The sequence below is a fragment of the Fundulus heteroclitus genome, unplaced genomic scaffold (assembly GCF_011125445.2).
Source record: "Fundulus heteroclitus isolate FHET01 unplaced genomic scaffold, MU-UCD_Fhet_4.1 scaffold_69, whole genome shotgun sequence".
Lineage (NCBI taxonomy): Eukaryota > Metazoa > Chordata > Actinopteri > Cyprinodontiformes > Fundulidae > Fundulus > Fundulus heteroclitus.
In genome coordinates, this window is record NW_023397132.1 from 478,879 (window position 1) to 506,424 (window position 27,546).

The 27,546-nt window shown below is 40.5% G+C and overlaps 1 protein-coding gene across 5 annotated transcripts in view; it reads right to left on the reverse strand.

The window, feature by feature from the left end:
* Positions 1–2,936: 2,936 nt before the first annotated feature.
* Positions 2,937–27,546, reverse strand: part of pcdh7b (protocadherin 7b) — a 166,757-nt gene continuing 142,147 nt past the window's right edge. For 2 of the 5 annotated variants that reach the window (XM_036133882.1, XM_012867686.3), the window contains exon 3: positions 2,937–6,892. In XM_036133882.1, the coding sequence (XP_035989775.1) occupies positions 6,396–6,892 (497 nt within the window). In that variant the 3' untranslated portion in view covers positions 2,937–6,395. Of the gene's footprint in view, positions 6,893–8,015; positions 8,035–27,546 lie in introns of all 5 variants that reach the window. The other 3 variants (XM_021319067.2, XM_012867689.3, XM_021319068.2) reach the window with 3 other exon arrangements.

Consider the following 27,546-nt stretch of genomic DNA (forward strand, 5'->3'; position numbering starts at 1 on the left):
ATTTGTTGTGGATATACATACATAACACTCCATTTTTATTACCACATTCACTGGTCCCGTCAAAGCGTTGCTTTCAATAGCATGTCAGCTCGACTGGCGAGTCAGGAATAAATGCATGTGGCCATGTTTCAGTAAAGAATGGAACACAGCGGTCTCTGGTAAAGTTATCCGAAGCCACCTGAAACCTCAATTTGCTAATTTTGTTGGTGAGGGATCTTGCATTAGCATGGGAGAGGACTGGAAGAAGTCGTTTATGTGGCTACTTCCATAGCCCAGCTAGCCTGCTGGCCCTATATCTCCGCATCTGCTTGAGCTTCCTGTTCTGCCTCTGCTTTTTTTCTTGTTGAGATGGTAGTCATAGAGAGCCAGGTGCCCTAAGTATGTATTCAGAGATTTTGTATGAAACAGTCCAGTATACATACCATACTCCACAGTGATATTCCTCTCACATGAAAAGCCAACCCTCAACACATCGTGTCGACTGTATGTGATGTTAGCTTAACAAAGTGTTTAGGGACAGTAGGACATATATAACAAATAATAAAACAAGGCACTGTTAGAGTGAGCGCCGAGCCACTGCGTCTACGCGTGCCACCATCCACACATCACTGTACTGTAGAGCATTCCCTTCTGTTCAATTCATTTACATTGGGTTTTAAGATTTTCAATGATTGTAGATAAAGGTTTTTTTTTCTTGATATAACCACATAAAAACCTTTGAATCTTTGCTTGTCTGCTTGGATAACCATGAGTAGAGTCAGACTAAAGTCCATATTTTGACTAGGCCATTCCACAAACAGTATTTTTCACACTATAAGTTGCGCTTTTTTTCATAGTTTGGCCAATCCTGCGACTTATATTCAGGTGTGACTTATATATCAAGTATAAATAGTAATTCATTTGACCAGCAAGAACCAAGGAGTAAACATTACCATTACCATCTATAGCCACAAGATGGCTTGCTAGGCTTGTGAAAACGATCCTGCTCCAGTATCACTTAAGAATGTATTCAAACATTAACTTATAGATAATAAAGACTGGTGACATGTTTGAACAGAACCTTGTTATTGGGCTGTCCGTGAAGCTAATAACAGCTAGCGCAAGCAGAAAAGTCTGTTGTCCAGGCAGGTTACAACTTCACTTATGCACGTGAGCTTTATGTTGCTCTGAAACATCCGTGTCGTGCTGTTATCTTAGCACGTTGCATTGTTATGCTCACGGTCTAATTTAGACGTAATTTTGACAACTTTTAGCGCAATGCCCTGCATGCTGGATAAAACCTTGCTGGTTGGAGCTGCTAATTTACCCCATTCATCCTCCCAGGTATGTTCAGTGTCCGGTTGTGGATGCTGCTGTGTAATTTAATACTTTGTCTTACCAGATTAAATGTCAGTTTTTAGTCTTGGATTATGTGAAATGAATGTCTAAATAAATGCGTATAGTCTGGTGCGACGTAGAGTCCGGTGCGACTTCTATGTATTTTTTTCCTCTTTATGACGCATTTTTTGACTGATACGCCTTATATTTCGGAGCGACTTACAGTCTGAAAAATACGGTAATATTTTTTGAAAAGTCTTAGGGATCTTCAAGATGTTTTATGTAAATCTGTAATGGGCCTTTGCATTATTTTTAGTCAGCAGTGGTTTTGCCTTGGGACTCTCACATGGATGCCATTTTTACTTACTTTCCTTATCATAGCAGACTTTATCTGAGGCAAGTGAGGCCTGTGGTGCTTTTAGACGTCGACTCTGATATGTTCTCAAGGTTCTTTTAATTGGGACTTGGTATGTTTCTTTTTGACGTGTCTTAGCCTACTTGATGTTGGAAGACGTGTTCTATCTACAGAATGGTTTTGATTACACCGGTCTAATACTAATCAGGCCTGGTGGCCGTAATTGAAACTGAGCCTAATTCTTTTTTTTTTTTTTCATAAAAGTTACTTAATCGTTTGACAAGGGGCCGATTATAATTTCTTGTAAATTGTCGGGCATCAATCCACAATGACCTTATAGAAACATGACATTGATAAAAATTAACATAAGCTCTGATGCTGCATCCAAAGGAAAATGCCAAGACAACAAAGTCATAGAAGAACAACACACAAACTGTTTTAACATGTTATATTTTAATTTCAGCAGAGACAAAAATGACAAGCAATTTATTTACACAAAACTGTACAAAAGCAAATTAAATTATGTAAAATATCTCATAAATAGAAGTGGACTTGCGTTCAATACACTTTGCCATGTTCAGCTAAGCTGCGTGCATAGTGACTCATATTAAACAATGATAAATTTGTTCCTCAAATTTCTCTATATCAACATCCATGTCGCAGGACAAATAGTAATGGGTAATATTACAAATCTCATTACACGCTGTTAATGCTTTTTTTCTAAAGGAGAGACGAGAGCCCCCACTGAACACACAACCCAGGCAGGTGAGCTTCACGCTTTTTGGCAAATGTTAAAGAATCCTAACACCCACTCATTTGGGGCTCGGTGTCCGTTGCCTCAGTGTATCAGTTAAAGAAACAACCCTCCAAGCCCATCATAGCTCAGAAAATATGTAGAATAGGTTGGCTTCATTGTAGTTACTCGTGTATGACAGTCTTTCTTTCATGTCTTTTCATTTACACCCTGTAACTGTCTCTGTTTTCACTTTATTTGATGTTGAACTAAAAACAAAATCACCACCTTGCAACATCATAGCATACCCTGCAGCACGCTCATTTGTAGGACAGGGTTTCATCATAATCTCTAGATATGCAAACTCTGTAAATCTGTATCGCCGTTTTATTTTCCACTCAACACTTCGTGAGGTGTGCATTCCGGCAGGGCGCTCTTCTCCCTATCTATCCCTCCTAGTAAACCGTCACATTAGCATTTTTCTATCAGCTCCCCTTGACTGCAAGCAGTCAAATGTTTTCGAACACTTTCTTTTTTCTTGTTTGTTTTTCTTACCTTCCCCCGCTTTCTTTAACATTCAGAGCTTTTTTAGATTCAGTTCTAGAGCTTTTGTTTCATGCACAATGAAGGTTACTTGACCTCTGTTGTCACACGTGTACATGAGCGGAACACGACGAAAAAAAAAAAAAAAGTAAATCCAATAGATCAGTTCCACCAACAAGCAACTTTTCACCTGCACCTGTATTCATTCAGTAATGCACTAAGGATGCACTAGGAAATGGGTAAGTCAACAAGTTAACTGATCCAGAGTGAAGAACAGCCATTTAAATGTTTAGACCCTATACTGGCTTACTGACATGTGACAAGTTGTCCTTCAAAAAGCAAGAAAACAAATTGTTGACATCGTGGTATTTCATCTAAGATATGCAGATGACTTTCAGTGCTTAAATGCCAACCCCATCTACTTGTTAGCGTGATCATTTATGCACCATTCCAGACCAACAGTTAATCCTATCAATTGGTATAAAAAGGCACAATTGCATATTTGCATTCTCTCTAATTTTGTTTTGTTTTATCCCCCCCCCCTTTTTTTAGAAGCACTCTCAGTATACAAAGTGGAACCAGATAAAGGAGAAAAACAAAGAGTGAAACACAGTACATCATTGCGACCATTTCCACAATTTTATCTGCAACTGTGTGACTCATCATTGTAAGGGATTAAAACAATAAAATACATGAAAAATTGTCTAGTCTAATGGTATACATCTGATATAGAAGAAAAAAAAAAACATTGAAAGTATTTTGTGACATGAGGCAACTATAAAATTTGTTAATGGGTGAAAAAAAAAATCCATTGTTCAGTCTTGATTGGTGTACAAAGTCGCATTACATGGGTAAAATGCAAGCAACAAGATGGGCTTCTGTTTACAAGAGAAATTTTTTTTTGGTAAATTTTTGTACATTTTCTTTTACAGTTTTTATTTATTTATTTTTTTCATCTTTCCTCCTCTGTAAGTGAAGTACGTTGCCATTAAACGTGCAGTAAAAAGTAAATATTTATGTATACAGTTGATAAGTATTAGGAGCACTTTCTTTCAAACGACAAGTATTACTTACAGGCTATAGATTGCCGGAGTGGGGTTTTTAGAAAAAAAACTGAAAAAGCACCTCCGGTTGAGCAAAAGGGGGATTTTGCTAAAGTACAAAAACAAACAAACAAAACAAACAAAGAAAAAAATAAAAGTTACATTGCATCTCTTTAATTACAGTGAGATTTGTGCCTCTGCAGCTTCAAAAATTATAATAATAAAAAAAGAAAACAATGTACACAGGGAGGCACAAAATCTCAACAATAATATTTGTGTGTAGAAAGAGTAGTTGTATAATTATATGGGTTGTTTAGTTGAGACATCACATTCTTATCGCTCATTCTTCCACAAAACAAGTAATGCGTACTTAAAGCGAGGTTCTCTGAGAAAGCTTTCTTTTTCTTCGTCTAAGGGTAATACATCATCCTATTTGTGAGTTTTTGGTTTGACATTGACAGCAAAATTTCTCAAAATTTATTCCAAACTGCCACTGTTTTTGTGCGATAGTTCCCTAACTTTGCCAATTCTTAGGCCCTGTCCACACAGCAATAAAAACGAGATTTATTTTTCTGTTAACAAATCTACTTGATGTTTTAATCACGATCTTTGTACAAACACTCCCTGCTTTAAAAGGCACCACTGCTGAATAAATTCTCAGACTGGCCGGGACTTAAATGTTTCTATGGCCTTACAAGCAAGTGGTTCGCATGACTCTGAAATATAAAATCACCGCTGTGGTTTTCAGACAGCTCGGTATCCATTATGTGGTGCACATTTATTTCTTCTGATTGCAGTCATACTGTGCATGTGTTAGGGCGTCCACAAACAAGCAGATTCCATTTTTTGTTTTGTGCTCCAGACAACTGAGACCGAGATGCTTTTGAATCCTTCCACTCCGGAAGCTATTTTCCAATTGTGCCATTTTCAGAGAGAACCTGAGCCATTTGTGTGAACCAGAATGGCATTCACACAAATAGCAGAAATGCAACAAAACCTTTCCGTTTTAACCAAAAAACAACAACAAACACAAACAAACAAAACACGTTGTGTGCACAGGGCTTTACATTCATGGTATAAGAAAGCAACCGCTATGAGCGCTTAAAGGATTCCAGTGTATGGGTGTTGATGTCAACTCGAAGGCTTTTGAGCGAAGAGTGAAAAACAAGATACTGGCCACACTTACGCCATGGTATTTATTGCTCAGTCCTACTACACACACACTCATGCGCACAAATGAAAGTAAGACATGTCTGTCCTTGCAACTTTTCCAGTGCTAACTCAACCATGGGAATGCTTCTCAGTCTCCCAACACCTCTAGAATTTTAATCTCTTGCCAACACACTGTGCTTAACCCAACTTGCCACCAATAAACACAGTTAAACTCAATAGTTTGTATACTCTTCTTACTAAGGTGATCTGATAATAAACCATGCTTCTCGTGATTGTAGACGTTTCTTGCATTTCTCAAGGTGGGGTTTCGTCTCAATCTTAGCAAAGATTATTAAAGACAAAACAGCAAGAGACTGAGTAAAGGTAGCAGGGGTGGGGGCAAAGCCGCTTGCTCTGTTGCCATCTTCCGATGCGTATTTACAATGAGTGACACTTGCGTAAGGTGCTCACGCTGTCGGTCATTCATCACAAGTTCATCATTGTCTCTACATGGAGTTGTAGTCCAGCCAGGAAAGTCCATTGGCTTCTAACCTAAGAGCTTCTGTATCGCGAAGAGGGAAGAGTTTTTAAAGCTAAGTCTTTCCAGTCCCTTATGAGATTCAAATTCAGCCGGGTCGCGGCTTGCAAGTTCAGTTACAAACTCTAAAGATGGACGATTCCATGGTCAGTATAGTGAGAGAGTCCGTTGCTTTGTTTAGCCAAAGGGCATCTTGGCCAGACTGTTATGAGTTATAAAAAAAAAAGGCAAAACCAAGAAAGACTCCGCAGTCCAAAGAATCTGCGAGTACAATTCTGATTCCAGAAAACGAAAAGACAAAGGGAAGGACGGAAATAGGCTTATTTGTACAGTGTTATCTTTAAAAACAGCAGTTCTTTCTGTGGGGAACGTTGGAGTAGTCATGCGTGTGCTGTACATCTAAAATGAGTTGATTAACTTTACAGATGGACTATCAGGCAGCAGGCTGGCTCCCAACAGCGAGACTCTCCATTAGTTCCTCCTCCTCTTCTCAGCCGGTACACGGCCAGATTTAGCACTTTAAGAAAATGTTCTGTGTTTACATGTTCACTCAGATGTTTTGTTAAGGAGTAGCTGTAACATCTTTGGAGAAGTTTTAGTTGGATCGTGGGTGGGTAAAAAAAAAAGCATCTAAAACAGCAACAGTTATGGGTTGAGTACCTATCCTTCACGATGGGTTTTAATGCCACCGGCGTTGTGGTAAACCTCCTGGATTTACAGGTACACCTCCCGTCGCGTCAGAGTGCCACAGGAAGTGGGCTTGTACTCGCCGGTTGGCGCCAGGGGGATCTCCTCGGTAGGGAGTCCCAGCGTCTCTTCTCCACCTCCTGGTGAGCCATAGGAAGGCGAGCCAAAGGCCTCGTATGAAGAAGAGGAGGAGGCCATCTTCTTGTTGAGCAGGTTGCGGTTGCGGTCTCCCATCATGTGCGTGGCGGTGGGGTCTCCATTAGCCATGGCGGCCATGGCGAGGGTCTCTTGGCTACCTGGCTGCTCCGTGCTGCCACTGCTGCTGCTGCTGCTCCCGCTGCTGCCATTGCCGGTCATGAAAGTGGAAAGCTTTGGTTGTTGTTGTTGGGGGTTGGTAGTTGACTTGGACGGCCTTCGCTCGGGCGACGTGCGCACAGGCATCCAGCAGGAGTCCGAGTGGCCGTACTCGTTGCACTCCCGGGTGCACTTGCCAGTCATGGCTACGTCAGGCAAGGGCCGTGAATCTGGAGGAAACAAAGGAGAGAGAAAACAGGTATTCATTGAGAAAATATTTGATAAAATTATAGTTAACACAACTGCTGTGGCATGTTTTCATTATTTAGCTATTGTAAACCCATTAGTCTATATGTTTTTGTCCCCTTAAGAGGTCTTTATTAGTGAACAAGAAACAAAACAATGGTTAGGCCCGAATGTTCGCTGCTCTCTTTGTACCAGTGGGTACAATACAGCTCTAAGTAAGAAAACTGCATTTATTTTCATGCAGAACCATTATCCAATGACAGCAAGACTAACAAAACTACCCACAACGAACAGAAGACACTACTGGGTACAATAGCCTCAAACTAAAAAATAAATAAACAACAACAAAAAAAATAAATAAAAAGAAGGGGCGTGAATCAGAGTTGAAATAATGTCATGCTTCAAAACACATTAGTGCTGATAAGGGAGGGGATCTGGGCGCAGTGGTGGGAAGAGGTGATTTTGTGTTTTCAGCTCGCCGTCATCTAAGATTTAAGATGCTCTCTTCATGTGAGATGGGAGCACAACTGACACCCTGTTTTTCTCTCTTTTTACCTTTCATTTAATTTTTTTTTTTCTTTTTAGCTGATTGACAGACGACAATCACGCTCTCATCTAAGTAGCTTAATAGCTTTACGGGGCTCAAGCGCTTAGGTATCCTCTTAAATCCACCATTAAGTGGCCTTAACCAATTACCTATCTGAATGCTGGTCTGAGATTAGCAACGTTTGCTGCATTACGGTAGAAAGTAAATTATGTGCTTACAATGGCAAGCTGGGACAACACGCCAGCCCCACTGTCAGACAATGGAATATGTGGTCGATATTTCAAGCTGATGAGTGTGCTGAAGATTAGATCATAAGTTTAAAAAAAAGAGGGAAGAAGCAAGGGGGTCTTTGCCACAGCCTCAATGCTTTGAAATGAGACAGCCGGAGGAGTCACGGGGGGTGCTGTGTTAGATGCTGTTTGTTTATGACCTTATGATGCAAACTATGGAAAACCAAAATCAAGCAAAAGCAAGGGTGAGTGCAAATCAAACCAGGCATTCCTTTGCTCAGAGAAAGAAAAAAACAAAACAAAAAACAAAGGGTTTGGACCATAGCTTACTTTTAATGCTCTTTATCTCCTGCAAAAGAAACAAAAAATAGAACAGAAATCACTTTTAGATTCTTTATGTCTGTAGCGTTAAAAATGTGCAGGAAAGATATGTTGATCACAACACCAAAGGAAAAAAGATTTTGCAGAAAAAAAAGACACATGACTGGGGACACAATGCAGCTGAAACAAGGACAGTAAAGTAAGAAGAGACAGGAAAATGGAAAAGGCAATTCAGCCGGGGTCCTATAGATACAGCATTGACTGCAAATTTTCTCAATAAAATGTCAATGTTACTTCAAGAGTGCCATTCCTTCTGTCAGGTGATTGGGTTCTTTGCTTACTACTGGAATACAATGAACCACTATTTACTCCGACTCTTTATTTTTGGCTAATTTGCGAACTCAAAACCTCAAATATACAAATATATGAAAAGGGAGGAAAATGAAACACATAAGGAAAAAAAATGGAGATGTGACTGCAATGAAAATTAAAATGGCAGCTGATGTGATGAGAATGACAAGTGTTGCTTTGGATCACAGCATGTCTCTCCCTCCCTTTTCTCTCCGCTTCAGCTTGACAAGCCGGGCCGTCAACGAGACAAGCGGATAGCAGGTACGGACTTCCTCGCTCGTTTTTTTTTTTTTTTTCCTCTTTCTTTCACTCTCACGATTGAGCCATCAGTCTACCCACAATGCACAGCGTCCCTCTTGGGGGGCATCTGTGCCCTGCTCCTGAAACGCTCTTATGATTTTGCTCCACACCTCTAATCGTATTCAGACAAAGAACGGAGCACGCCTAGGCAAGCAACCTTTAGCACCCCATCTCTGCTTGCTTCCACACTCATACGCGGAGGTAGGGTAGCTAGCGCTCTGCGTGTTGTGCACTCTGATAGAAAAGTGATTTCCAAGCCATGCTCCACTGACTCAGCAGGCCTGCTAAAATCGAGGACATTCCCCACTGGGTAAATGAATTGGGCAGCTATTCCGTCTTTTTTCTCTTTCTTTCTGTTTCTGTTTAATATTGATCCCCTCGTCTGAGATTGGGTCATCATTATGGACACTTTGGCCCAGCTAGAGCCTCGCTTTGTGTGCACATACTCTTTAACCTAATGTCTGAAGTAATGTTGATGTGATTAAACATCCAAGATCCTCTAATATTTTGTTTAAATTATAAGCAATTAATACCATACATGCAGTATGTTATCAGTGTATCAACCCTTCAGACCACTCAGGTATTCTGGCTCAAATCCACTCTCCATACCCAGAACCAGAACCACGGAAACACGGAGAAACAGCATTCAGTTCCTATGCTCCACTTATCTGGAACAAACTTCCAGAAAACTGTAAAAGTGACAAAAGCCTGAGTTCTTTTAAAATCAAGATAAAAAACACACTTGTTTAGGATTGCCTTTGACTGTTCTAGTTAAACGGTTTACTGCAACATCATTAGTTCAAGTTTGCAGTCCAACTGTTTTTATTATAAATGTGAAAAGAAACGTCAATCACTTCAAGTTTCTCTTTGTGAGATTTTGACCAAAACCTTCTTGACCAAAACAGTTTTTTCATAATAGTCAAATAAAACTTTTGTTAACACATTTGTTAACAAAATAAAAGTACCAGCTACCTAGAAAATGCTAGTCTAAATATTGGCACTGACCCAAAAACACTTTCAGTCTCAGAACATCTCCAATCTCTGTGACATAGTGTTTTTAGCTCATGCTATTGTATGTATTATTAAACAACTGTATTTATAGAGCAACCAATAATTATTTATACAGAATATGAATATAGTAACCATGTGCCACTAGCGATATAAAGCATCACCAATCAGAGTAAATATTTGATATAAAGTCTAAGCTGTGTATAAAGGCAACATTCGAGAGTTGAATGCCATCTTGATTATTTTTACACTGTCTTACATTTCTACTGGGTAATTATTCTGACTTGAAACTGTTCTTATGTTCTCTTCTTTTTGCAAGTTATAAAAGGAAAGCCACTGGTGGGATGCTGCTCTCTACCTCAGACTCCCATGAAAATAGTCATTATATTCTCTGTAAATAACTTCATGACGTAAATGTTATGACAATTTAAAGATTCATAAGAGACTGTTTGGATGAATCGCTATGACTCTTTTGGTACTGGAGTTGTTTTAAGATGGTAGAAGGCCACTTTGTTTTGGGCCTTTTCAAACTAAGGGTTAGGATCTGCTAATCTGGTTTCATGATAAATGAAGAAGCAAAGAGGTTTATCTACTGCAGGGAAGACAGTGACATCATATAATCTTTTAGCAAGGCATCACTTCAAAAATCCAGAACTATCCCTCTCCAGGTTGCTTAAATCTGTTATAACTTAAAATGTAAGGATATAAAGAAGCTCAAAATGCAATCTACAATGCACAAGTTGGTTTCCATGCATATACACGGGCCCTTACGACACCCAATACCGAAAACAAGACAGGATAAAATGTCTTCAAAGAAAAGCCCCCAGAGCACTCACAGCACAGTATCTGTCTTTTGTTGGATAGCCATAAAGGTCTTAACAAGTCCACAATACCAACGGCAATTGAGTACAATACAAGTGGGTCACTCCGTCATGTTTAAAAAGCCGAGCATTAATGCTAAAAGCAAAACAATAAGGAGGCCTCTCTGTCCCAGGTTACATTCCCAATGCTCCAGCATGTTTTTTAGGAAGACTATGCTTTACCACAGGATTATTCTATTCATTGCTGGAAGAGGAGCTCTTTTAAGGGCAAATAACCGACCGTATTGGAGAGACAGAGAGAAAGAGAAAGAGAGAAATGATGAATGGTAAAAAAAGGCAACGAAACAAAGAAAATATACTGCAGACTTCACCATACAGAGAGATTCTGATATCCCTTCCCCCCCATTTAAGGATTTTTGGACATCTATAGTAAGAACTTGTAATTGCATAAGAAAGCGGGTCAGTGGCTCATTCTCTACGCATTGGCTTTTTTTTTTTGACTCACTATATATGTGTGTGTGTGTGTTTATTTAACTCATCCTGATCTTGGGTAGAGCCGCAACGTGAAGTCATGTCTACAATAACTGCAAAGATTTTGCAGCGGTTTGATGAAAAAAAAAAGAAGTAGAGGATTAGATCGTCATTGCTCCGAGGCGAATAGATGCTGATGTCTGTTTTTGTTTGAACATTTCTGAGCAGTTACAGTTCTTTGTGTCTGTTTGTGTCACAGAAGTGAGTTTGGTGTTTTTTTTTTTTTTTTCATTGCCGCGTGTCAGCAAGTTCATCTGCCTGTCTGCATTTAATCTCCATAACCAGTGGTCTAATTTCTACACCGCTAATTTTCAATCTGTGACTGTTTCCTGCCAGCGGAATCAACTCAGAAAAATCTAGCGAAATGTACATTACAGACAAAAGGGGTGATTGGGAATTTAAAAAAAGACAGAAAAAGGAGAGTAAAGACGGAACAATATAAGAGATATCTTGCTAGCATGCGTCTTTCTGTATTTGTCTTCATTGTGTGTGTTTGCAAGACATTGCTCTTGACTGGAAAGGGGTCAGAGCAACAAAAAAAAGAAAAAAAGAAAAGAAATTAAGAAGGTTTGAAGACAGAAAACGAGACAGTTGCAAAAGGAGGGAATTAAAGAGACGAGGGATAGAGGACGGAGCGTGTATGTGCTGAGTGGAGCAGGGTCAGGGAAGAAAGAGCAGACTGAGTGAAGAAGACAGCATGGCTGCCTGTGGGCCGTCATAGGCCAGACACACTGCCAAAGAGAGCAGCAAAAAAGTAGAGGAGAAGAGGAGGAAGAAACGGGGACACTAACAAACACAAGAAACATGGGAGTGGAAAACGTAATGTGGGTGGCGGGTTAACACTCCTCTGATAAAAGCGACCGTTCTTTGTTTAAAACAAATCTTGACAGCACGTGCTCCTAGACATGTGCACAATAACATCACAGGTCTGCAGACCTCGATTTAGCTCGGTTAAGGCTCTGAATTATCTCTCGAACAGAGAGTTCCTGTGTGCAGCCAGATATGAGGCGCCGCTCACCTCTCCACCAACTCAATCTAATAAGCTTCTATCATATTAGCTATATTAAGAAGGCTAAAGAAAACACTTTAACCTCCAAATGCCATTTACACCCATCCGCATGATTTCAATTTGAAGCTGTAATGGGAGCACATTCTCGATCAAGATGGAGAAATTGTTTTGTAGACCTGAAAGAAGACACATGAGAGTGTTCTTGGTGAGAGAAGCCAATTTACCACATACTGTAAACAGATACATTTCTGCCCAAGCCATAACTCCAAACGAGGCTGGAAGAAACGAGGATTGATAGTATAGTATGAAAGAAGAACTCACGTTTTGTGATGAAAATAAAAAACTCAAGAGTGGTAGCACCAAATAAATTAGAACCCCCCCTCCACACCCAAAATAACTATGAATGTTTCAAACAGAAGTTGTTCGGTTGACAAAACAGAAACAAGCCATTGAGCTGTCTCTTATGAATTAGCAGACATTTATATCCAGTAATATGGATAAAAAAAAAAAAAAAATCTGTTTAAGTTGTTTCCAGTTGGTAAAATCAGCAGACATGGAGGGGGCGTCCCAATTTGGTTAGCTGTTAGCCCTTAACCCCGGTGAAGATTGCTTCAATTTGACAAACTCACGCCATTACGACGCATTTCTAGAGGAAGGACAACTATGACTGATAATAACTTCATAGAATCTCATTTCAAAAAAAATTTAACCGGTATTTTAACAGTACGAATGAGAGAACAGAATGAAAAGACACTGTGTTGCAGACAGTAAATAGCACTTTCAGCAGGCTTTTTAGTGTCATTTTGTTTTGTCTGTCTTCCCTGGTCTTCTAATTGTGTCACAAAAACCAACGTATTCACTTTTCTGTAAACTTGCAGCAAGATGTCTACTGCGGGTAAGGGAATTACTTCCTGTAAGAACTTTTACAGAACATCACTTTAAAAAAAAAAGTGTGAAAAAGAGGCCAGAATTGTTTATTTAGCATTTGTTGTTTTTGGGAGGATTTTCGGTCTCATTTTGTTGCATCACTCTTCTGTGGTCTTTTTCTTTTGCTACAAATTGTTTTGAATGCACTTTCACACAAACATATGGTGATGAGATCTCTGTCGACTGCAGGTAAGGGGATTATTGCTCATAGCAACTTTACAGAAACACACTTTCCTCATAATGAGAGACCAAAAAAAAAAAAAAAAACTAAAACAAGCTGAACAATTTTGGTGTGAAAGCTTGTCTTCATGTGTTTGGCTGCCTCGCATGGGAAGAACCCTTGAGCAATACCTCAGAGCTAAAAGGTCCAGCACATCTGAGAATCGACAGGCAGGCTAATGTTTTGCACTGTGAAATATGAATATAGTTGCTTGCGGTGAAATTTAAAGGACGGACGAGGATGCGAAAGGAAAAAAAAAAAAAAAAAAAAAGACATGCTAAGCAGAGAAAATAAAGCCGAGGTAGGAAGTGTCCCTGGGAGAAAAGGAGCAGCGAGAAACAGAATAGGTGCTAAATTATTAACGTTGGTGACGGCGGGTTCAGACAGAACAATATCCACAGGAAAAGGCGATATTTGTCTTTCTCCAGCAGAGATGTTTGCCAGACAATTAAGGAAGGATGGAAGAGATGCAGGAGTGATAGTGTGGCTAGGTGGGTGGGGGCTTGGAACAAAAGGAGAGCGCTGAGGAGCAATGACCTTTCAAAACAGAGAGCCCTGCAAGGAAAAGCATTTATTGATAGCATAAACATCAGCAGCTGGATATTTGATCAGTAGTGCAAAAAAGCTCAAATTGAACCCCTATTTCTCCCAGTTCTAATGTTGCAAGTAGAAGGGCATTTTGAAAACATGAGCATGAAACAGCCAATTTTATGTATCTCCTAATTGAAGAGCTTAAAATAATTATTTATCTTTCATACAATTCATACCCTACTTGACCCACATTTGCTACATTTGAGCAAAAATCTTCCCAAGCCCCATTTCTTTTTTTTTTTTTTTTTTTTTGCTTCGGCAATGGATCTTATGGGCCAGCTGGCAGGATGCTGTTGAGTGTGGCAGCAGTTGATCTATCCCCTGCCTTGTGAGCTCCTTGAAGTATTTACTACCTGGCAAGGGCAACTAAGGGAATAATCTGGAACCCCCACCACGCCTCGATAGGTGCAAGATAGGTGTAGGGGGGGGGGGGGTGGGGAGCGAGGGGAGAGGGAGACAGGAGAAAGATACAGAGCCCTGATCGAGTTTCGTAATGACCTGTCACCTCCTTTTGCGTCACTTACCGGGACGTTGAGTGTGGAATAAAACATTACACACATGAGGCTGCACAGTTTTGTGGCCTTTATCCAGACAGAGTAGTTTATGACATCACTTCCATTTTAGACCTTTTTTTCTTTTTTTTTTCCTCCTTAGCCTGCGGGCCATACGCTAACAAGCATTGCATCGACACTGCAAGTAGCCATTATGGCTATGATATGGCTGCTTTTCCCTTTCAGCAGGGTCAATACTCTTCCTGGCATAATGAATGTACTGTGGCCTGCTCCTGAGGTAATTAATTGAGGAGGAATTAACTAGCATAATTTCATTCTGGTGACAATCTCTCAGCCAATTATCAAATCGAGCTTGCACTCTCCGTACCCTCCGCACATGTCCTCAGACTCTTGGGGTCTCTACCTCTCCTTGCTCCATATGAGCAATGAGCCGCCGAAGCAGAAGACCTCATAAATAGAGTGGCCCTCCATGTCATGCACTGTGTTCATTAATCTTGCGTGCAGACATGTGCAGACTCTGGCTTTCATATACAACGTTTTGCAAAAGCATTGATTTCTCTTGATTTTCAACCATTTACGTAGCATTTCATGTTGTAGGATAACACAAAGTGGTTCATAAGAAGATAATAATATATGGTTGTAATTTTTTTTTTTTAACAATAACAAAATGTGTTATTCTTGGCTGTAATTCTCCCAGCTTTAAACATCTAGGATTGGACAGAGAACATCTGTAAACATCAGTTTTCAGTCCTTGTCAAATCACTTGATTAAATTAGATTTGGGTCTTTTTAAGACATGGACATGTTTCGATATAAAAAGTTTCTCACTAATAAAACAACTAAATTAAATTGTTAATATGCAATAAATGATAACCGTCAAATTAAATCATATTTTTTTTACCATAAATGCAACAGTTATTACAAAAACGTGTACTATACCCCTGAGTAAGAACCGTGACAAGAGCCCAAAATTCCACTGGATGAAAAGAAGAAAGACAAGACGAGAAAGATTGAGAAGAACATGCATGTGGAACACAGGATGCCAAACCAGCGAGCCAAGAAAGACACAGAACAGAACTGAAAGATACGTTTGAAGAATGTTGGTTTGATATCAAAGCATTTTGTGTTTGGTACACAACGTCAAACTGTGGTCATTTCTAAGGGCCTAATGTTTCTAATCTGGACTCCATGCAGTTGTGAGGAGAATGCCGAGCACAAGGCAGCTTAAAGGTATTTCAAAGAAAAATACTGAGATGGCGAGCCACCCGTGAAAACACCCGGGTGAACACAGCGGCCAGACCACCTCTAGGCATCCCCACTAACTAAATTGGAGCTGCCAGAGGACCCAAAATAACTTGATTAGCTAATTTCGATGCTTGCACGAACCTAGAGCCTGGTCCTACCTCCCCACCACCTGTAGCTACTGTTAGCTTTCTGCTAAAGTTCTCAGCTGGCCAGAGCAGCCAGTTCCTCAGATTTGCCGTGCTCCCTGCATGGCTTGTTGCAAACTGCAGACAGATTTCTATTTGTTTTCTCTTAAATATTTAACAATATCTTCACTTCCCTATACAGGCCAGGTTTGTGGTCTAATGTGGACGACAACTACTTGTCCTGTCAACAGATTCTTCTTCCTGCAGCTCCTCCGTAATTACCATTAGCCTCTTGGCTGTTTCTCTGATTAACACTCTTATTGCCTGACCATTTTGGGTGGACAGCCCTGCCTTGATAGGATTGCAGATGTGCCACGCTATTCCATTTGCGAACCATGAGGTAGGACCACACTCCCAGGTTGACTATAACAGGAAAACATGCGATAGTGATCCCACTGATGAATACTGTGATGGCAATATTGATGACAATAAACCCACATTGTCCTGTGTTTATATCTTTCCATCATTACAATTTCCTCACCGTTCCCTGTGAGCTTTAGCATCTCAGCAGTCAGCTGCAAAATGTGCAATTGGTATGCAGAGTTTGTGAATATATGGTACTTGAAATGATAGACTATTTCAATTCAAAATATTGTATTCAAGTGGTCATTTAAAATTGCAATATTGCAAACATGGATACAACTGTGATTCAGCCTGTTGTGCAAATCCGTATTGATCAGAGCTCGGTCAGATATACAAAGCCTGTTTTATTTTCTTATAACCTAACCCAGCCTTAATATCCTCCACAATTTCATACTTGGGATGTCTGATGGGTTCCTGGTCTTCATTGTGCTGTCTCTTCACTAATGTGCTCAAACAAAGCCCAAGGCCTTTACATCGCAACTGGATTTATACTGAGATTAAATTACATTCAGATGGACTTTTGAAGGCAGTTGGTACAACTAGACTTTATTTATTGCCCACTGCTGATATGTGATATTTCATTTCACAATTCTGCATTACTTTGTGTTGATATATCACAGAAAGACATGTCTGCTACATTTGTGTTACATTTCTAAGTAAAAATGAGCACGGGTTATAAATACTCAGTAGGAAGTTGTCTTGTTTACCCGGAACATTTTCATCATCTCTGTCGCGCACGTGTTTAAATATAGAGATATATGGACATGGCCGAAAATCCTAAGAGCCCTTCTTACCCAGCGTCATATGTAACACAAAGGAACAGCAAGTTGATTTGGAGAGCAAGAGAGCACAGTGACTCATCCAGCCCTCCTGAACAGAGTGATGGGACGGTGCTGGCTTCCCGCCATACATTCACAATGCCGCTGAAACAAAAACCTTATTCAAAAAATATTCCCTGCATTATGTGGTGCAAACAACAAAATCAGAAAACAAATGAATTTTCTTTTGAAGCCTTGGCAAAATTGCCCTTTACATTATTGTCTTTATCACCTGCCGCTTACATCACTGCATATGTGTAATTCATTTATGCTTAAGAAAAGAACTCCTGAATATGGTACTGTGGCAGCCCTCACTCCAAAAAATGCTTATGTGTGTTTCCGCCAGCCAGGCTGAGCCTTTACTCTGAATGCGTCACGAGGATTAGAATTAGCAGCTCTGTCCTGGTGCATACATGCGATGCTCCTGCTAGCTAACGATAAACAATATGGCGGTCTCGGCTCGTTTTCACTCACCCATAGCCACCCCCCCCACCCCCAAACGCACACACATGCATACACACATACACTCAGCCACAACAACTGCCTGTTTTTGCACTGCAGAAAACCTTATATTACACACACAGCTTTTGCTGCGTATGTCTGAGCTTGCCATTTTCAGCCACGGACCAGAAGGCAGGTCCACAGTCTTAACTGATAAGGCAGACAGGGTATACATGAGGGAGCGGCGAACGCGTGGAATAAAGTAAGGCTTAAAGTGCCATTGTGAAGGGTTAAATCATCATTTAAAGATTACTTATTATTATTATTATTATTATTATTGTTGTTTACCATTTCTCTACAATCTTTCTCTCTCTCTCTGTCTGACACATGCCCACCATCTCCCTCTTACTTCTCCAGCCAGTCTTTAGAAAAGAAGTGTCATTGCTTCTCCTCCACTGTTACTCTTATCGCACACTCCCAGGCACAGTCACACAATGGCCTGTTTTACACCATTAAATGGTTATTTGTCAAAATAAAATTTCAATTAAATCCTCCCACAAAAAAAAAAAAAAAAAAAAAAATGTCAGTGATTGGTGCTTTTCAATGACGGACGAGTAAGATAAAACATTTAAATTGCCGGTATACTATAGGGCTCTGCGTGGAGAAAGAGGTGATAGGTGCATGTCTGAAAATGGGGTTATTACATGGAATTTTGAAAGACATCCATGACTCGTCGGGTTGGTAATTTTTTTTTTTATGTGGTCCAAACATCTGGTAGCTGCACAGAACATCATGCTAGTACATTTACACCAGCGCAAGTACAGTATTAGCCCACTTGGCTAAAACTGCATCAGCAAGGATTCATTAGAATGTCTGTGCTGCCTACCAATAGAAACACATTTTAGAATACCTTAAACTACTAATTTAGTTTCTTTGTAAAATAAATCCTGTAGTATTTATGTGGGTAAAGCTAAATATGCATACGTTGGTATTATCCCTGCCCTGTGTAAACACATTTAGGGCCAGAGTGAGCCGGCCAAGGCGAGGCATGACCTTAACTGAACGTGTTAGGTGTACTAACGTAATGTCAAGGTGAATGGTCAATGACCTAAGGCAGGCAACTGTTGCTGCCCGTCAATCCCAGAAGGGTTGTGTTGTAATTTCCAAACATTCTGAAGCCCTCTTTCTGCAGTCCAAATTAATATTCATTTGTTGAATACAATCTATTCAGGAGTGGATGTCCCAGCAAATTTACCCGAAGGTAAGAGTGTTCTATGTTCAGAGACTTAGCAAAGAAACAAAGAGCTACATTTACGACTCCGGAGGCCTCACTAAGAATGCTAAATGTTAAAGTCCATGAGAGGCCAACTGTAAAAACAATGGGGCTGACAGAAGAAAGCCATCTTTCTGTAAAAAAAAAAAAAAAAAAAACAGCAGAACAAAACTTACATTAACAAATTTGCACGAAGCACAAGACTTCTTGAGCAATTGGACAGATGAGACATAAGCGCAGACTCTTCATTCTAACAGCAAAGTACGTCGGAGGACGGGGTCAAAAGGAAGAAAATACTGCAGCAAATCGAAATCAGAAATACAAAATAATTAAGGTGTTTTTTTTTTTTTTGTAGCGCTACATATTTATCTGGGTAAGATTTCAGCATGAAACCAAGGATGTAACATTGTTTTTATCCTTAGTGTCAAAACACATTCTGGGTCAGGATGAGTCGGACATGGTGAGTCATGACCTCAATTGAAAGCTAGTGGTGCAAATGTGTTTGGGGTAATTATATTGACCTGAAGCGGCTGGCTTTCAATTTCTTTTCTTTTTTTTCAGCATGTAGGCTCATAAACAGGCAAAGTAAGCTCTACTCGGCAGCAGGGAAGGCAAATTATCAAGAGCCTGTGTTTCCCTGAGGGATTAGTTTTTGCAGTGTCTCAGCAGGTTCCCCAAAACATGATGGGCTATTGTGTTCTGAGAACTGCAGGGGAAGAGCTGAACAAGCCCTGTTTTTAAGGAGTAACCTTCTTTTAAGCTCTACCTTTTCATCCCTGTGAACATAGTGTATATTGATCTCACGGCTGGTGGAAAATGTTATTTACAAAACTGACTCAAAAGTATTATAATTCTGTGTGAAATTACACTTCTAATACCTTACTTTAAAAAAAGTATATTTAATACCTCACTTTGAAAAAAAATGATTAAATTAAATGATAAATATATTAAAAAAAAAAATCACATCAACTAGTTGCAAAGTTAGAGCGTAATGAGTTGGGAAACCAAAGAGGCGATCAGAGGGATTTTAGTGATTTCCTCCAGAACAGTTTGAACACCTACTGGGAAGGTTAAAAACAAACTGCTTTAGATGGCTGTGCAGAGTACAACCCCTGATTAAAGTGCTAAAAGGATGTGCCAGTCAGCAAATAGGTTCTCCAGCCCTTCTTTAATGTATCCTTGAGTCTGGCTGAGGAGCGTCGGCCGTGTGAAACCCTCCCGCAGTGTTTGAGTGTCCAAGAATGAAAGCAAGGGGCTACAATGGCAGCTACACTATAGTGCTCCACTGGTTAGGGAGTCTGACATGGGCCAATTTGCATTTTAGTCCTATATATATATATATATATATATATATATATATATATTATATATATATATATATATATATATATATATATATATATATGTTTCGTCATGTTTGCACATCATTTTTGGAGAAGAGTAAAAGTCAAGTGCCTTAAACACTCTCCAGTCACTCTTGCACAGACCGAAGCTCGGTGAGATATAGCCCGATAACGCCAAGGTGTCCCGGATTATAAACTCTCTTACAGATAGTCCACAGTTTGTTCCCATCTGGAGTGACATATAGGATTTGCTGCTGCAGAGAGGCATTTAGCCGTCATCCTTTTTTCTTAATCTGTGGCTGACTCTAACTCAGCTGTGGTTCACCCCACCACCAGGCGACCGCTGGCAATTCCTTGCTATTTTTTTCCCCTTGTTTCACGTTGCTGACAATTGCCCCATTATAGAACGCCTGACAATTTAGGCGGAGGTGTTTATGAGTCTTGTGCAAGGGGGCAATCTACACGTAAGCATTTGGATGACAAAGCCACATGAGGAGGATTTCCAAACATTGAGTCAAAGTGGTACATATCAGGGTTTCCGTCACTGTTTTATAGGCCTGGCTGGGAACCAAGCTTTACTTGCATCCCCGCCAGGCTAAGCATGGTTTGTTTATTTAAAATGTATAGGTTTTTAGAGTAGTAAAAGTGATACCAAAGTTGGTATATAGCATATGATATATATATGGTATATAGGAGGGTTGTCAAAATAATCGATAGCTGGTATAGTTGATACTAAAAATGAAATTATTCAAAGGTTTGCGTCAAATCTATATAAACTCACATTAGCCCAAATCATCGCACTTCTTCCCCCTTGCCTGGCTCCTCTCTGCAGCTGCTCACCTGACCCAAACAATGAGCTGCTGCTAGAAGTCTGCTAGCATGTGGCCAACAGCCAGAACAAAACCTGCAACCCTTTTATATAGACAAGATAAATACAAAAGCGTTGTTCGGAGAAACTCTTTTCAGGCAAACATACGAGAAAAACGGAATGCTTGAACGGTGCTAAGCTAACAGTACGATGCAGATGTTTGAGAGCAATATAGCTCCTGTATTTGCAAAAGTGTAGCAGTGAACCTCTTGCACAACATAAACTAACACTAGCTGTCACACCTAGACCATCCACATCACAAATTGTCCACAGCCTTACTCACGGTTTTACCTTGTACCTTCAATAGAATGTTACTCTACTCTACCATACTATACTAGACTGTAGTAGACTGTTGTAACATTTGGCTGCTGCTTATGTAAACCCAAGATGAACACTCCAAGTACAGTCTCTGAGGTTCTGCATGTTGGGAGAAATTATTCAGAACAAAGAGGCGAAAAGAGCCAAACTAGGCCATTTCATTATCTTAACCCGCTCCAGTAGCTAAGGGATTCTCCACAGCAGCAGTGCAGGCCGCATCTTAAACTTGCATCATAGCATGATTCTTGAGAGTACCTAATTCCACATGGAGACAACAAGGCTTGCCGCGTTCATGACTCCAAAGCCTTTCTGGCATCCTTGAAGGGCCACAACCAGATCTGAATACAAGTGGGCAGTTGAAAGCAAAGGCCTCTATTAGCATGTACACGTGGCCACACACGATGAACAGGAAAAGGGGAGACGATTCGAAGTGAAACCTGCACTGGATTGAAGTGACAATGAAGTCTTTCAAGCTGAAACGTCTCTTCTTTAACGGGCAAGTTTAGCGGTAAGAAAAAGAAAACACAGCGCCACAGCTGTAGCCATACACAGTGTATTATTTAAAGCACCAGGGGCCCAATTTGTCACTCTGGCGGGCTCATCACAGATGAACATCTTTTATGAAATGCACTTTTCACGCTGTCTGTCGGAGGGATCAAAGTATTAGCTCCAGCCTTGCCCGTTTCTCCCTCCTCAGTCTCTCTGCTCTGATTCCCACTGACAAAATGAGTCAATTTAAACCAAACGGATCCCCTAGCAAAAAAAAAAAAAAAGAGAGCGGTGGGAGCTCGAGAGACGTGGTGAAGGGGGGCGGGGGTTGGGAGGAAGATGGGGTTGAAGTTTTCGGAAGGTGGGCAGTACTGAGAGAACATGGCCACTTTTTTTTTATACAGCATGTAGAGGAAAGAAACTACAAGAGATAAGATAGAGAGGCCATTATTGGAGGTAAGCCTTCCTGGCACAGCTAACAGATTGTGACATTATATGGGTAAAACCTGACAAGGCATATGCTCCTTCATTTTGATGAATAACTTTTTTTCTTTTAAGAAGAATTTCAAAGCACCTAGCAAGAGTATTCACACCCATCCAACTTTTCCACATTTTGTCGAATTACAACCGCAAACTTTAATGCATTTCATTAAAGCACATGGACGGCAGTCGTGGCATGAAATTGCCTTCTTTGCAAACCCGGCGACCGAAATCTTTGCCCGTTCTCTGCAAATCAGCTCGAGCTCGGTCGGATTGGAGGTGAAACGTCCGTGAACAGCCGTTTGCCAAGTTTGGTTGTATCTCAGGCTGTATGTTTAGAGACGCCCTGCAGGAAGGTGAACCTTCATCACAGTCTCCAAACTTCTGCAGCCTCTAGCTGGTTTTTCTTCCGAGATTGCCACGTATTTAGCTCCATCTCTCTCCTGCCAGCTGTGACCGGCTTCCCTATTGCTGCGGAAAACGTATCCCCACAGCATTATAGTGGCACCACTATATTTCCTTTGCAATTTCTCCAGACTTACCATAAGCCCCTTCACTGCTTCTTTAGGACGGCCATGTCTTAGTAGGTATGCCACGATGCTGTTTGCTCACTAATCTCAAACAAAACGTAACAGCATAACAGCTGTATATGATGAGCTTTATTGCAGCTAGATTTTATTTCAGGAGAAAAGAAGACTGGAGTCACTTGCATGCAATGTTTTTTTTTTTCAGATTTTAACTAAAAGAAAATCTTGGAAAAAAAAGTATTATTTTTCATCTACTTTAGAATGATTAGCTACATTGTGTTTGTCTATTGCATAAAATATCCCCAAAAAGCATTTCATGTTGTGCTTGTAATGTGACACAGCCAGGCTAAACAGTCAAAGCTCGCAGAAATGATCACACATTCAAAAGAAACAAAAACATTCTTGAGGTATTTAGTATTGTAAATGCCACACTTTCATTTTCACAGATAAACAGCTGGCAGCACCAGAGTGCAGTGTCATTTTACCACTGGATGTCTTCTAAATGGTTGGAAATGCAATGCAGATGTTACATTATATTTGTTATATGCCATCCCAAAACCAGCTTGCGCTTTTAGCTACACAGTCAGCATAGATTATGAGGCTTAAAGTGTTTTTTAAAAGGGTGTCAGTAAAAGTCTACAGACAGAGTCTAAAGCATCACTTCTAACTATTACACAGATGAGTACATGGCTCATCAGGTGTTCTGTCATTGTCTAGGTGTGGAAAGCATCTCCTGTGCATAAGCAGAACAGATTAAGTCTGCCTGATATGAAATCTTTAATTTTCACCCATTCATCGGTTAAAAAAAAAAAAAAAAAGACGTGCTAACCTGACATTGACGAGTGATTCAGAGAACTTCTCCTGATATTTTGTCCAAACACTAGTTCAACTCTAAAGAGACACACGAGACTGGTAAATCAATACACAAGGAGCTCAAAAGCTGCACGTTCACCTCGGTGCACATTCCCCCGCACATTTTTCTTTTTTTATACCAAGCTCAAATTCACATGAGGTTAGCTGGCACATTGCATGTAACACAGCATCACTGCGTCTTCCACCCCGTCCTTTGAAGAGCAGAAAACACGCTTCATTACTCACCCAGCTTGACAGGCCTATTTTCCCCCACCTCTGCTCCTTCTTCCCCTTCAACTCCAACACCATCACCACCCCATCTCCGTTTTAGCAAAGCTCTCAACCAATTGATTTTTTTCCCCCTTCTTTCCTCTTTCATTCCAACCTCCCCCCACCCCCACCCTCCTCGCCCTTGATTCTAATGCTTCTGGGTTGTGGGAAATATTTATTCACATTGATCGACAACAGAGCTGATGGGTCTTTCACGACCGCCAGAACTCAAACTGTTTTTGTCCCACCAATGTCTCCAAATATCAATCACCAGTGGGAGAAGTTCTCGTTGGACTGCAGATTAGAGCAATCAAGCCCCGAAGGCCAGACTCAGTTACCTACAATAGACTCCATAAAAAGGAGGAAAAAGAAAAGAGAAGAAAAGAAAAGAAAAAGGACACACCAGACTGCAACAATCTGAGGAGAGTTTGTGGATTCTGCTTCGAGTCCTGTGGGCTCTCAGTGGTCAAAACAATGTTTAAAGAGACAAAATTCTCACCAAATTATTTAAGCACCCAGAGCAGATGGAGACGTGTCTTTCCCAGAGCTTTCAGAATCGATTGGATTCCACACACGATGTGCAGCCGAGGACCCGGAGGGAGCATTCTGATGATAATTCCTGAATCTGCGTGGTTTCCATTAAAAATGCAGCACCGACAGGATATTTTCTGCATCAAATTTTCATAGCATCAAGCAGTCTCGACAGCTACTTCTAACACACACACACACACAGAAAGAGAGGGGGACTCTCACATTGTAATGATGAAGTTCCTAAGGCAAGCATTTGCTCTCCAGATGGATGAGGACCATTGACAGTGTTGTGTCGGTCCATCCTTAACAAGAACCAGTTCTCAACTTAGTTCAGACAGGTTCACATGAATTGATTCCAGTTAATGGTTCACCTCCCAACCTTTTTGAACTAGGTTTGCAACTCCAACTTGAACATATTCTCTTTCATTTATCATAATTTGTCTGAAATAAGGTTTGATGAATATATATGTCATGAAATCATTCACAAATTAGAGTAGGCATTATCCACTTGCCGAGAATCTGTATTATTCGTTCCTGTTGTCTTTGCTCACATGCTAAACTGCATTTTATAATTTCTAAAACATTCAAATATTTAGATTTTTTTTTAATCAACAGAAAAAAAAGGTGATCACTTTTAGCATATCTGATCAGGACATCTTTTCCCTTTAAACCAGCTGTCTCCAAAGTGTGGTTCGGGGCCATTAACAGCCCCTGAACTGTTTTTGACAGACATTCAAGTACGACACAAATGTTTGTGCTCAATCACAAACAGTTAATGCAGATTAAGACTTTCTTAATTAGTGCAAAATTATTGAAGACAAGTTAAACTCTTCCTACAGTGTAAAATGTTATGTATACTTCAAAGCATTCTTCCATTAATAACCAGGCTTTTTGGATTCTATTCAGTTTTATAGCTGATAGGACAACATCTTATCCATTGACTTTTATTCTTATTGAAGAGGCTAGATGGAATTTTCGATTATTTTTAATCGAGGCCAAATTAATTTTTCAAACTTGATGCCTTTATGTTTAATGAGGCAAATGTGCAGAAAGCTTTGAATGCAATCATAAAATCAATTCCAATTGTCTTTAAATTAATTTGGCCATTAGGAAGTGAACCCACCATAATGTTCCTTTTTTAAATATTTTCAGTTTACTGTACCTACGGGCCTTTGCAAAATCATCGATGACATGTTTATCTGATACACAAATCAGTGCATAATTGAAAAACTGGAAGGAAAATCCCCTTTGAATACATACAGTACAGCTTTTCTGAAAAGGTGGGGCATTATTCGATCTCTCATCTGAAAATGGATTAAAGATGGCACAACTGTGAATGTACCAAGACATGACACGCCCACCTATACTGACAGACTGGATAAGAACGATGAGAGGAGCAGCAAATAGGTCCATGCTGATATCAGAGGAACTTCAGAGACTTGCAGTTTAGATGATAGAACAGGACAGCTATTAGTTTTAGGCCTCACCAATCTGACCTGGATAGAAGAGTAGCAAGAAGAAAGCCTTATGCAATCCAGTTTGCAATTCTGCCAAAAAGCCACATGATGAGACCGCATTCAACACATTCAAAACAGTATTTGTGGCTCGAAATGACCAGCCTGAACAAACCATCCCAAACATGGCGCATGATTGTGGCCACATCATGCTTAGGGCTACTTCTCTGTAGCAGGAACAGGGAAGCACAGAGGCAAAATTTGGAGGTGTAATGTATTTCTGGATCCACGTGTTGGTCCCATATTCTATTGGCACTGAATGCCAATAACATATCTGACCATTTGATTTTTACTTTCACTGCCCTTATTGCACACAGATAAACACAGAGAGTGGGGAGGAGAACACCAAGACAGAAAACAAAGAGAGGAGTAAGGAACGTGTTAATATAGTTATCGCAGCATTGAAAAATAATGTGGCATGTTTTCCTAATATTGCATATTTTTCCCTAAACCTAAATCCAATTGAGAATCTTTGGCAAGCCCTGAATATTGACCGCTCTCCATCCGAGCCATGCCAGGCCAGCTTTATTTATAAAGCCCTTTTAAAACACCCGTCACTGACCAGAGAGTTGAACAAAAGCAATGATTAACAGAATTTAGAATAGAATTTAAAAATCATTAAACGTAGAAAAAAAAGTCAAGTAAAAGTACCAAAAAGAAAGTACAGCATTCACAGGAGGAAAGTAAAATGAATTAACAACTTGTGTCGGGTCAAACGGCAAAGAGAAGAGGTGGGTCTCAGGATTAAAAAAGGCCGAGTGAAGAGGCTTTTCTAATTTGCAGCGCACCACAATGTGGGAGCTGGAACAACAAAAGCCCGATCTCACCCTGAACTTCCGTCGTGTCCTTGGTACCCCCTGCAACAGCTGATCCGCGTGATTCAAGAAGGGGGGTCCAGGTGGTGTAGCTCGGAGAGGTAGGGCATCCATTCTGACTGAGCTTGAGCTCTTTTGCCAAAAAGAATAGGCAAAAATGTCAACCTCTAGATGCGCAAAGCTGGGAGAGACTTACCCAAAAAGAGTAGCTCCGAGGGCTGCCTACAAACGCACGCACGTATCATTTTCATTCCACTTCACAAATACGTACAGGTTTGTGTTGAGAATGTCAAGGGGTATGAACTCTTTTTCAACACACTGTACGTGGAGGACCACCTAGATAGAGAACTTGTCTGCAGGGGGGGGGTGCTGAATTATTCTGATTATATTTCACGTAAGCTGAGCGACACGTATGAGCTTTCAAAAAGTCAACACGCGCCGAACCGTCCTCTGACAAAACGCGCCGTGCCGTCAGCAGCCAAAACACATTACTGCTAATCCTTATGCCTTTCCCAACCTTTGCTGACTCAAATACTTTTCCCCCCATTTTTTTTTTTCTTCTTTCCATATTCACATTCCGCTGTCACATCCCAACTAAAAGCACATCATTCCAGCTAAATAAAACTTCGCTCTTTCCACCGATTGCTGCGCGCAAGGTCATATGTAAATACACTTCCTTTGCAGCAGGGGAGGCTGCGATGGAGAGAAAAAAAAAACTGGATATAAATATTCCTGCTGTACAGACGCATGCATTATGTGGCGAACAGAGAGCTCGGAGAGTTTCAGCTGTGTGCCCGGCCGCTCAAGATCCCCTCTCACTTTGGCCTCATTATTGCACTGGTACTACATTCCCCCCGTGCTCTCTTGTCATGTGCACAGACCAGAAGCAGGTCCGCATTTCGAGCCCTATTAAAATTGTTGTCTCCGGGAAAGGCTTTA